Source organism: Meriones unguiculatus, chromosome 17 (genome assembly GCF_030254825.1).
Source record: "Meriones unguiculatus strain TT.TT164.6M chromosome 17, Bangor_MerUng_6.1, whole genome shotgun sequence".
NCBI classification, from domain to species: Eukaryota; Metazoa; Chordata; class Mammalia; order Rodentia; family Muridae; genus Meriones; species Meriones unguiculatus.
The window spans coordinates 58312915-58326226 of NC_083364.1; the positions used below are offsets into that span (position 1 = coordinate 58312915).

The window sequence follows — 13312 nt, forward strand, 5'->3', positions numbered from 1 at the left end:
TTTTTCTGTAAGGGAGAGCTGTCTCTCTTCTTCCATTTATTTATATCAAGTTGTTTTCAGATACTTGCTTCATTCTGTTTGTTATAATCTACTGTGATGATTTTCTTGGTCAAACTTTTCTAGTTTTGGCAATAGGGTACCTTTCAGGTTAGCGTCTGTGTTTCCTTGTGTGTACATGTTTTGTATATGTATATTCATTTGCATGCAGGTGCATGTGCAGAGGGTACATTGTAATATTTATTATTTTAAATTATCTCATGTTTATACCAATAAAGACACAGGAGGCATAAACTGAGGTAAAAACCTGCTAGCCCAGTGTGGTTAACTTTATTTTCTGAACTATGTAGAAAAAAAAAGATATATATATATATATACCTGATTCTACAACCAAATTGCTAGTTGTCTTTAGAAATCTCTTTCTGTGTCCTTTTACTGAGCTAGTCTATCTTTCTTTTGAGCTCCTCCAAACCCATGAGGGCTACTTAGTTCTCTCTTCTAGATACCATTTTTCTTGTGTCCTGCCAGCTGCAAACTGTTGTTCCTGCAAACCCAGAGTGAGAGACTCAGACTAGCTTTATAACCTATGTTTTTGAATTATAGGCCCACGCCAAACTAAAGTCTCTCAGTACTTTTCCGGAGAACAGGAGAATGTAACAGCCCCCCCTGATCCTAGTGTTAGGCCCAGCATGAGCCTAATTTCCAGAAGGGATGAAGAGAATTCAGGAGACCAGATCTCATCAATGCAGAAATCGCAAGAGGTTTATTTTAACCATCGTGCAATGGCAATGGGGTCACCCCTGCTGGTCAGCAAAGAGTGGCACTGGGAGACAAAGGCCTTGGGTTTTTCAAGGACAAGGCACGGGAATTCAGGATTGGATGAGGTATTTAAATTTTAAAATAATTGTTTGGTTCTGGGCACCCTTAGGTCAGGTCAGCCCCGTCGTAAATATCTGGGGAATATCTGATCTTCAAGTCAGTTTGGAATTTCCTGCCATATGAGATATAGCCACAGTTAAAGGCGGGAGAGTGATTAACTCATCCCGTGTCTGTTCTGAGGAGTGGGAGCTACAGGCTTTGGGTCAAAGGTCAGGAACTATTCAGGAGAAGGATTGGGGCCATTTGGCCCAGTTTCCAAACAAAGTTTATCTCACAGGCGCCGGCTGGTAATTTTCTCTCCACTTAGTAGAGGTCTCTGTTTGTTTTCTTCCTTATCTCTGCCCTCACAGATGGCTGACATTGGGAACTTTTACATTCCTCTGTTCTCTGGAGAAGCACTACAAGGCTTTAATTAACATGGGCCTAAAACTTGAAAATATAAGTTATAAGGCAGTTAAAGAAACATAGATTATAAAGTCAGCCTGATTCTTTCATTTCCCCCTTCTCCTTGTAACTGCTGCAATCATGAAGCAGCTGTAGAGTGAGGATTCTATCTCAAGAAAAATTTTCTCTTTTGACTCAACATTTCAGCCTGTAGAATGGGACAGTGGGCTGGAGATCCGTCTTCTGGAATTTCTTCAATGCTAATGATTGGACCGTTGATATCTCAATTTGAAAGAAGCTGAAATGCTGGTCAAAAGTTACGGAGAGTACATGGGTAGTTACCTTAGTCTGTAATTATCTGGGTGTTTGTTTCTGTTTCATGCCCAGTCATATTTACTCTTTGGTAATGTCTCAGCATAAGCACTTGCACCGTACTAATCCTTTCCCTAATAAACATAACCAGATGATTTATAATGCAGGGTTCAAACATTGAAAAAACAAGCAGAGTCGCTAAGGGTTCCATTCCTTGAGTGCCCAAGAGGGTTGCTTCTATATTGACTTGTCTTTGAAAATAGTAAAATGTGTCCTTCATGACAAAACAGCAGAGAATAAAGAGTTTTGTTAAAAAATCAGTAGTCAGTCATGGAGTACAGTTCAGGTGCAGAAAGAAAGGCTGGTTAACCAATGCCTTACAATCAAAGATCAAGAGTCACAAGACTGCTTAGAGCTCCCTTGGTCTCTGATATAGCACTCAACACACACACACACACACCTATCCAGTCTATATCCAAACAACTCTAGGATCCATTTCCTTCCCCCCACCCCACCCCCCTTTGAACATATGCTTGCTTTTAAGGATTAAGGATTAAGGATTAAGGATTAAGGATTTTAATCCTTTTAATTTTAAGGATTCCTCCTGGATCTTTTGAGCTCCCGCCCAAGATACTAGAATCTCTTACTTTGATGCCAAAATCATGGCCTTTTGTCCAATCATAAGTTTTTTCCTAATTTAGTAAAGATTACTAGGAGCCAGTCAAAGGCTGGTCAGTAAGGCAATCCTTAACAGTCTCTGGTTAGTTGATCCGATTGAAGAGACAGGGAGCAGTCATGTCAGCTTCCAACAAGTCCAGATTTTCCCTCACAGCCCATAGCTGATCTGAAAATAGAGTCAACCAGGTGAAGAATCTGCTGGAACAAATTCAGACTAGAGACAGAAGTTAAGATTTGTCTATTAAATGGGAAAAGTGAGGAATCCCAACATCAGGGAAAAACTCATCTGGGATCCACTTGAGCTATGCCAGATCCAGGTCTCATAACCTTTTGATTTCCTGAAACTCATATGAATTTTTGGTACACAAAAGGAAATATATATTTAAAAACTCAGGAAGGTAACATATCAGCAAATCTAATACAACAACATTCTGAGAGTAACAGGTAAAACTATATCCAACGGAATGGACAGCATTCAGCTGTTTGTTTTGTATCTTTTATAAACAACATAAGTGTGTCCACAGTCTGAAACTCTAATACTTCTGTGGGTACAGCTGTTGGTAATCAGCCACCAATGGAGGTTGGCCATTTTTTGTACACCTAGGAAGGAATACATTTTTTTTTAACAAAAAAACTAGAAGGAATAGGTTTACATTATTCTTGTGTCAAAGTCTACCCCAGAAATGGCAGGTATTAAGAATACCATAGTAAAAGCTATGACTTTTGGGTCAGATATATACATTAAACAGATGTTTTTAGCATGATGAGAAGCACCTTTAAGTCTGTTTTCAGAAAACAACCAAAGGAAATTAAAGTTTCAAGCTTGTGACTGAATAGTAAGCAGTTAGTGCTCCATCAACTTATCAGAACTCTATTGATCAATGCCAAAATTCTGAACTTCTGAAATTTTGTAACAACATAAGCACAAGAGTAGCAAAGGGAAGAAATATAAAATATCTCCCATTTTTAATATGTCTTAAATTAATTTTATATTATTATAATTTATATTTATATATTTTAAAACATTTAGATTCTCTAATCTTTTTTGTACTTATCAACCCCGAAACATTTTTCAAGACCAAACAACATTTTCTGGATTCTCATAACCTAGACTCCTATATTCCCTACCTAAACTCCATATTTTTTTATCCAACTATTTATCATAAGACACAGACAACTGACGTAAAGCCTGTGAGCAGGGCAAACCAGTTTCCCTTTCTACACAAAAGATATAGTACCTAGTTGTTCTAACTAACTAATGAACTGTCTGATGGGCTGATAGTGGACCTAATTGTCTGCTCTTTAGCTGCCAAGCTACCATTAACTTAGCCTAGCCTTCCAGCCTAGCCGTCAGTGTGATCAGAGACCTGAGAAGGATAAATTATGAGCTAAGTAAATGTACCAATCCATGTACCAATCAAAATGACAGAGATGACTAGCTAGTCCATCACCTAGGCAGTGTCCCTGGTTCCTGTGGTCTCCTGGCATTATGAGCAGAGGCAGTCCAGCCGTCAGACATAGAGGGTTAGAAGCTGCTTCTGTGGAAAGAGGAACATGAGAGATTGACCTCACCTTGCTTCCTGCAATGTGAAACAATGGCTCTCCAGATGTCCATGGCTTTGTCCACAGTTTAGGCTGGGCCCTAGCAGTGGGCCAATTGAGGCAGTATTGCCCAGTGGTTAGCATACCACAATCCAGAGTCGCAGTAATTGGTTGTTGTACCCAAATCTTCTTGGAGACCTTGGGGGAGCTACTGCCAGAATTTTGGGACTCTCTGTCATAATAAACTTATACATGTTAAAATGCCATATTCATCAGATCTCTGACAAGCTTGAGGGCCAGCATATCTGAGTTACTCTTTGTCTATTTTTATCATCTACTCTAAGCTGCATTCTATAAAACAGAATGCTATAATCTCTAATTCTGGCATATTCCTTAGATGCATGTTTTAGAACCAGACTTTAAGTAGGTTTATATAGGCAAACTTCATGGTTACCCATCCTAAATTTAACCTTAGAAAACAACCTAAACAAAGGGACTAGGTAAAGCTCAATCTTTAGCGTAACTTTAAATCTGCTTTTTCTCGACTAAAATGAAAGCAAGACCTTTAATGGGGCACAATTTATAAAGTGGCTAGCAAATCTTATGAATCTCACCATCTTCTTTAAAACTTAACAGCAAAAAGCTTTGCACACTGGGATCAAATAAGTTTTAGAACCAGTTGCCTAATAGAACAGTACAGAACAAACAGAACAGTATAAAACAATTTTAAACTGTATGAATTATTTTGTCCACATCAAACCTGTCAGCCAGATTTTTTTCTTTAAAAGAACATAAGAAAACATTTTGCAATGAAGAATCACCAGCCTTTTAAATGAAGTACAACATATTTTACAGTTCTTTCTCAAATCATATTTGCAGGTATAAAGAACCAAAGCAAACATCATTCATATGCCTTCTGGCTTTTACATACATATACGGACCTTTCATAACATTCTTCAGGTTCCTAGCTTCATTCTTCTGGCTTAACCAGACATTCTTGCTTTAGACAAGCTATTTTTTTCTTTGCTATCCCTTTTATTTATTATTCCAGTCTTTTTGCCTTCTCTCTTGCTTTTTAGACAACTTCCATCAAAATTTTTTCTTTAATTTTCTAAAGGGTTGGGAAACTGTTCCAGGTTCTTTGTTAGACTGCCCAAGGGTTGTTGCTTTAAAAAACTTGGTAAACTGTAAACGTTTTATCACCTTAAACATCTAAACATTTTTAAAAACATTTTGCAATATCAAAACAAAATATCTTCTTTAGGAGTGAATTCACAAAGCATAACCATAATTTTAAAAGTCAAAACTAGATTTTAAGACCAAAATTTATCAGTGCAAACAATTTAATCTTTAGAACTAATATTAACTTATAATAAGACTTCCTTTTTATCCTAAAAGGAAACAAAATCATTTTGACTCAGATTTTGCAACCTTTGTTCTTCTCCTGAGCCACACAATGTGGCAATTTACATTGTTGTTATTTAAACATGTGCATTTATAGACCTTATAAACACATAGGCACATATACATGTTTTACCAAGAATTTGAATTTAACCTTAAAACATACCCATTTTTTTTTGGTCATATTAACCATTTAAGATCAGTTGAAAATAATCATATAATGGCCATATATTTAAACAGACGGATAAAACTCTTTTTATTGGACTTAGCTGTAATTCTAGACATTACAGCTAAGAGCAGTTTTCTTCCTACATTGCTGCATGGTCTGCAAGTTGCAATCGACATAAGCTCCCTGGGTGGGTGGAAGGAAGAGAGGAGGAAGGGGGCTTGGTGAGCGCCTGCCACTCACTTCCCTGCAAGGCTGGCCTGGAGGCAGGGGGAGGAGTTTTTCCCAGCTCTCTAAGCGCTCAGCCCCTTCTGGGCCGTAGCAGCTCTGGTTCTGAGCCCCGCCCAGCCATGTGTAAGCGCTCCCGCTCCCACGGAAGAGCCTTACCGGCTTCCTTTTGAGCCTCACTCTAGTTTACCTCCCCTGCAAGGCCCGCACTGAACCTGTTTCCCGCCCGGCCTCCCCCCTCCCCCCCCTCTCCCCCCCACCCCGTGCTCCTCAGCCACTGCAAATGGCTCAGGCCAGCCTTGGCAAGGGGCCTAGTAGTGAAGCCCCTGCACTGCTGGGTGTGCATTGTTACGTGGCACAGCTGTATGCTGGCATGTGGAGGACAACCTCAGGGTCATTCCTTGGGCTTTTGTCTGTTGTCCCTACACTCCCATCCCCCCACCCCCCACCCCCTCTCCTTTTTTTGGACCGTATCTCTTTCTGTCTTGGAACTTAAGAACCCCAGGGATCTGTGGGTTTACACCTCTCCAGTGCTAAGTGTGTAAGTGTCACCATGCATATGTTTATGTATGATTTGTATATGTATATGCACATAAACACATGCATATTTAAAGTCAGTTCTTAGGACCGAATTCAGGTTCGTGCTTTCAAAGTACGCAGCTTTCAAAGTACGCAGCATACTGGCTAATCTATTTTCCTAGCCCTCCTGTGCCCTTGTGACGTGGTGCTTGCTTTTTTTTTTTTTTTTTTTTTTTTACAAGTGCTTTTTAGCATTGCAACATGTTTTGTCACCACAGGATGCTGATTTTGTTAGTTGGACTGTTGCTGTGACATACTTTGTGACATACTTATGAAAGAAGGAAGGAAATTTATTTTGCCTCCTAGTTTCAGTCATTGCTTTTAGGCCATGGCATGGCTGAAATATCATGGAGGAAGGGTATGGTAGAGAAAAGCTGTTCACTTCTAGGCTGTCAGGAAGCCAAGAAGTGGTCCTGGGCCAGAAGAGCATGCTTCAAAGGCTTGCCCCCCCAGTGAGCTACTTCTTTAGCTAGGCTTCGCAGTCTGCGCTTCCTGTGTTCCAGGGACCTTAGTTATGTCAGGGGTTGAGTCATCCCTCGGGCTAAACACCCGCACAGACTCTCAGGTGTGCTTTACTAGTCTCAGGTGCAGTGCAGATGCCTTTCAGCCCACTTGCCCATCAAGACTATCCATCAACTTGTGCTGTTTTGTTTTTAAGTTGAAGAGTTACATTTAGACATCCAGATCTCGATGTGGCATGTCCCTTTGCCTCTGGAGTAGTCTCATTTGTTCAAGGCATTCTCAGTAAAAAGAGCTAGAAAATACATAGGCACTTGCACTAATTCCCCCATCTCTCTTACAGTTTTAGCTCTGTATTTTCTGTCTGTACAAATATTAAAAAATGAGCTCACTATTGAGACTTCAGATTCTAGTCTAATACTACTAGTCTTATTTTAGCTTTTCCTTTTCTTCATTTTTAATGTTTTGTTAATCGTTTATTAACACTATATTTTAAAAATATCAATTCTTCGAGAATTTTATGAAATGATCATATTAGCCCCCTCCCAACAGTATTTTTTATTATAACTATAAACTATAACATAACTTATACATCTAAAAGTACAGTGGTACATTAAAAAATCTTTTGAAAGTTAACATTAAATTCTTGATAGTAGTTAGCTTCTATGATCACTTTTTCTCTTAAAAGTAGTTAGTTGCAATAAATTACTGAAAGCATAAAAGCTTTGCTTGATAGAGGCATAAGACATAAGTACTTAAGATTATTTTCAAAAGCTAGTTTGTGTGTGTGTATTAGAAAATTCAGTTGAACAAAAAGACTATCCATGGTGTTGTAATGATTAAAATCCCACTGCAATATAGTTGGTATAAAGGAGGTTTATTGTGGGAAAAGGGGAGGAGAGGAGAGAGAGGGTACAGGGGAAGGAAGAGAGAGGAAGATGCCCATAACAGAGAGAGAAAAAGAGGAAGAGACTGAGAGACAGAGTGAGTGAGAGAAACAGAGAGAGAGTAAGCGAAAGAGTAAGAGAGACCGAGGTGGCAGGTGGGTCCTTTTTATACAGCACACACCTGCCTGGCACACACTTGGTGGCACATACCTGTGGCACACCTGGCGGTTGTGGCAGGTGATGACATCAGAGGTTGCTAGGCCCTTGAAAGGCAGGCTAGTGGGGACACCTGTGTGAGGCTAGTGGGAGATGCTAGTGGGACCACCTGTACACGTGGAACTCTAGAAGATGGCAGCAGTTGAGAGCACTTGATGCTTTTCACAGAGGACGTGGGTTCAGTTTCAGCACCCATGTGGCATCCCTCAACTGCCTACAACTCCAGTTTCAAGGGATCTGATGCCATCTTCTGGCCTCAAACATGCTCACACACATAAATATAAATTAAAAAAAAAAAGTAAATCTTTTAGTTTTTAGAGAAGAATAACCAGACACAACCAGAACTACTACTTGGTATGCATTCTTGTTTCATGTGTCTCTCTCTTGTCTGACTACCTAGTTATCAACCACAAAATAGTTGAAAACCACAAAATGCTGCATTAAGATTATTGCAGTTATGTAGATTATTACATTATGAAGTCATTTTTTTTTTTTTTCTGAGACAGGGTTTCTCTGCCTTGGCTGTCCTAGACCTTGAGGGCCTACCTTTAGACCAGGCTAAATCTACCTGCCATATAGAGAATAGAGCTTGGGGGCTAGCTTTAGGAATGCAATCTAATTTAGATTTATTCTATCCTTCCAACTTAGGCTTTCTTGTAGAAATTCCCAGGGTTAACAGGTTAGAGTTGGATATTAGTCCTGGTTGAGGAGGAGGGGGTTGGTAATTGAGCCTAGGGCCTTATGTATATGCTAATAAGTGGGTGCTCTGCTGCTCACCTGGAGCTCTCTTCTAGGGGATTATTGTGTGTTCTTTAATATTTAGTTATTTATACATTTTAGGAATTTAAACTTTAAACAAATGATTTCTAACTTGTTACATGTCATACATTCATGTCCCGTTCAACGGGAGTTCAACGAGTTCCTAGGGAGGGACGAAAACAATGAGGCGACAAGAGACACAAAGAATGAGAGCAAGTCTATAGTCTGATCTCGCTCTCATTTATTTGAAAAATTTCACACAACTTTATAGGGAGAAGGCAGGAAGGGAAAATGTGTCAGCAATATAGTTTACAAAACATAACAGGGTGATTAATGATGATGCAGAACACCGCAAGAATGTTTACTAAAAGAGATACTACAAAAATGTCAGCTAAGATATCTCAAAATGTCTAGCCTGACACACAGATGTCTCATAGGTTCCGGAAACGTAAATCTCTCACCTACGACCTTGTTGCAGCTGTCTGTAACTTTCCACTAGCTGGCCTTGGCTCCCGGCACATTCATTTTTAAAGTTTAGCTAATCATGAGTTATATAGATTGGACATACAGAAGTTATTAAGTACTGGGTATAGTGGACAGAAGCCTGGGAGCAGAAACAGGAGGATTGCCCCAAGTTGAGGCCAGCCTTGTCTACTTAGTAAGTCCCAGGTCAGCTGGGTGACATAGACCCTTTTTCAAAACACAGACAAAAAAGAAAGAAAATGAATGGCCCAGAGCCTCAGGTTAGGAGGCTTATGCAGATTGAAGACAGCTGTATAGACATATAACTGAATATGGTCTGAGTAAAAAACATAATTTAAAAATAAATATACACCCACTAACACACAGAGAAAGGAGTGGTTTCAAATAAGGATGGTTCTTATGAAGTTACTTCTCAGAGAAGTTTAGAGTGTTTAATAAAAATGAATACAGGGAAGAGTTGTCTAGGTTGCAGAAATAGTATATAAAAGTAACTAGAGATAAAACAAAATGCAGCATGTCTGCAGAAAGTTCAGCAACTCAAGGTTGATTTACAGAGTTTTAATTGGTGGGTGATGTGAAAGAACCCTGAATGTGTAGAGTTTCACTTATAAGTGACAAGTGCCATGACTGTATTTTGTGTATTTCAGTCACGATTAGCTTGTATTACACATAACTATAGCTTGCCTTAGAAAGATGAGAAGAGGAAGAGTCCAGGCAAAAGAATAGTATTTTGGAATCTAGTACAATTCTTCATCTACCTAATTTTATGCTCACCAGAAGATATTTTTCTTTTTATTTATCTCTTTTTAAAAGTTATTACAATTTATTCACTTTGTATCCTAGCTGTAGGCCCTTCCCTCATCCCCTTCCAATCCTGCCCTCCCTCCCTCTTCTACTCCCGTGCCACTGATAGGGGAGGTCCTCCTCCCTTTCCATCTAACCCTACCTCAAGATTCAGCTATACCACTGCTAGGCATATATACAAAAGATGCTCAAGTACACAGCAAGGACATTTGCTCAACCATGTTTGTAGCAGCTTTATTTGTAATTGCCAGAACCTGGAAACAACCCAGATGTCCCCCAACTGAGGAATGGATATAGAAATTGTAGTACATTTACACAATGGAGTTCTACTCAGCAGTTAAAAACAAGGAAATCATGAAATTTGCAGGCAACTAGGAAAGATCATCCTGAGTGAGGTGTCCCAGAAGCAGAAAGACACACATGGTATATACTCACTTATAAGTGGATATTAGACCAGAAGATAATTTTGATACAACTGTATTTGATTTCTTATAAATTAAGCATTTAATTTAAATCTTTAAAATAATTAAAATATTTATGTAGAGTTCTAGACAGTACCTATTTTAGCTGATTGGGTTCTTCTATATATTTCAATTAAACTAATTATTTTCTTGTCCTGTTTTCAGATAAAGAAGTTGCTAGCTGGAAAGTCAGAGGATGCTCTTGTTCAGTTGCCGTTGTCCAAACGCGGAGGCTCAGAACACTGGGATCTCCCTCTGGAGGGGGTAAATTGACTTTTCAAGTATATTGTATTTGGTTTGTTTAAACTAATTTTAGTAAATAAATTCTTATTTTCTTATGTCTCATTTTTGATTTTCTATTTAACTACAGGTTTTATAGTAGCTTATTTCTGACACATGTTAAAATAAAACTTGGAGATTAGGATCTTGGGTCTTCAGTTTAATATGGCTTATATATGGCTGATTTATGAAATTTGAATCTCAGAAAATAAATCATCTTAAGGTCACTGAAAATTTAGGTTTAGCAAACTTGTTTATTCTTTCCTCATTTAAAAGAATTCATTATCTCTTAATTCATACTAAAGCTGTATTTCAAAAGGTACTCTGGGGACTGGAGAGATGGCTCAACGGTTCGAAGCACTAGTTACTCTTCTATAGGACTTAGGTTCAGTTCCCAGTACCTACATGGCTCACAACTGTCTCTAAGTCCAGTTCCAGGGCACCTGACGCCCTCTTCTTACCTCTGCAAGTATTGGGCACGTACATGGTGCATAGACATACCTGAATATAAAGTACCCACATATATATGTGTGTGTGTGTATATATATATATATATATGCACAAAAATCCATACAAATATATATGTACATATACACACACAGATACCCACATAGATACACACATACACACATGTTTATGTATATGTGGACATTTGTGTGTGCGTGCGTATGTATATATATTTTATATATATATATATTATATATAAATAAATATATATATAAATAAAACTTAAAAAATGTTTTAAAAAAGATTATGATTTACTTTGTATCCTCTCTCTAGTTCCCCCCTCCTCCCCTGATACAAAGTAATTAAAGTATAATTAAAAAATGCAAAAAAAAGATTATGATTATATACTTAGACTCTAAAATCACAATTCATTATTAGTAGAGTGTTCTGATAACTGATCATGGGAGTTACCTATAGCAGAATTTTCTTATTTTTGCTGTTTGAGATGGGGTTGGTTATGTTGCGTAGGCTGGTCTTGGACTGTTGGGCTAAAGGGACTCCTCCCTCAGCACCCTGAGTACCTGGGACTTACAGGTATGCACTGCTGCACTTGGCTCCACACCCTTCTTTCTGACACAGAGCCTCACAAACTAGCCTAGCCTGGTTTAAAACTCCTAAATTCTTCTACTGTTTCAGCCTCCCAAATACTGCTGCTGTACCTTTTCTTTTTCTTGATGTGTGAATATGTGTCTTGTGTTAATGTGTGGGTTAGGGTACATGTGGACACAGAGGCCAGAGGACAACTTCACTTGTTTTCCTCAGGTGCTGTCTACCTTTTTTTCTTTTTTAAAGACAGGCTTACTCGCTGGTCTAGAACTCACCAAGTAGCTTAGGCTGGCTGCCTAGGGACGCCCAGGCACTCCCTGGTACCAGAATTGGGACTACATGTCCCACTCCTCCTCTTTTAAAAAGTAGGTTCTGAGATTGAACTCTGGTCCTGGTGTTTGCAAAGCAGGCTCTTTACCTACTGAGCCATCTCTCCAGTCTCCTAGTGATTTTCAAAAAGCTCTAATAATTACTTTCTTTTGCTTGAAGTAAAAAACGATTGTTTTTTTTTTTCTTTACTTTTGTAGTGAGGCTTAAACGTAGGGCCTTGTATTTCTAGGCAAGCCTTCCACCACTGAAGTATACCCCAGTCCTTTTCAACTTCAAAAATTTGAGACAGGCTCTTGCTAAGGCACCTAGATTAGTCTTGAATTCTCTCTGTAGTCCAGACAGGCCTTAAATTCTTGATCTTCTCTTCTCAGCTTCCTGATCAGCTGGGATGATAGACTTGCACCACTAGGTCAAACTTGAGTTTTTAAAAAATATTTTTTTTCAGATGCTATGTTATCTATTTGTAGCTGTTTTAGTTCTGGCTAGTATAGCAAATGCTGTTGACTAGATGGCTTACATATGAGAAATAGCTCCCAGGGGTGAGTCTGGAGGTAACAGGAATGGTGACAGCAGGCAGGCTTTTCTTAAGCCTTTCCTCCTCCTCTGTGGACAGCTGTCTTACTGCTCTTGCTGATTCCTGGTTTGCACATGGCTTAGTCACTGTTGTACTCTTAGGTAGAGACTCCGTGACCAACGCAGCTCTTAGGGAAGGAAGCATTTAATTGCGGGCTTGCTTATAGAGCAAGTTTCAGAGGTTTAGTCCATAATAGTCATGGTGGGGAACATGGTTTCATGTGGTGCTGGAGTAGTAGCTGAGAGCTACCTTCTGAGCCACAGGCCCAGAGAGACAGTGAAAGACTGAGCTTGTCATGGGCTACTGAAACTTTCAAGCCCACCCCCAGTGACACACTTCCATCAACAAGGTCACACCTCCTAGTCATTGTAATCCCTTTAAACAGTTCCACTCCCTGCTTACCAAGCATTCAAATGTATGTTAAAAAAAAACCCACCTACTAGATCATCTGAGCCACCACACCTCCCCTGCCTGTCTGATAGATTGACACTTCTGAAACCTTAATAAAAAGAAGTAATTCCTCTTCTTAAGGTGTTCTGCCAGGTATTTTTGTCATAGGTAGGCAAAGCAATAAACACACTCATAGTAAATGGTTTGCCAGTTTGAAAGGTAGAAAATTAATTTTTTTTGGCTTTGATAGTGTCGCAGTGTTTAACCCATATTTCTTTGTTAGCTTTGTTAAGCCTGGAATCATTATGTACATCTGCTATCCCCTTCTTCTCCATGACAAATTTCTAAATCTGTCCAGATGCCTAAAAGATGTGGCGATGGGGTATTCTCTGTTCATGGCAGAAAAACCCTTCTTATTACACTCCTCTGAGGGAGCCATTTGTTTGGTCCA

General features: G+C 39.2%; 1 protein-coding gene across 6 annotated transcripts in view; it reads left to right on the forward strand.

Moving 5' to 3' along the window:
- The window catches only part of Senp7 (SUMO specific peptidase 7), a 123678-nt gene that overhangs the window by 11280 nt on the left and 99086 nt on the right, over positions 1–13312 (forward strand). For all 6 annotated transcript variants that reach the window (XM_060370550.1, XM_060370551.1, XM_060370552.1 and 3 more), the window contains one exon: positions 10401–10499. In XM_060370550.1, the coding sequence (XP_060226533.1) occupies positions 10401–10499 (99 nt within the window). The remainder of the gene's footprint in view (positions 1–10400; positions 10500–13312) is intronic.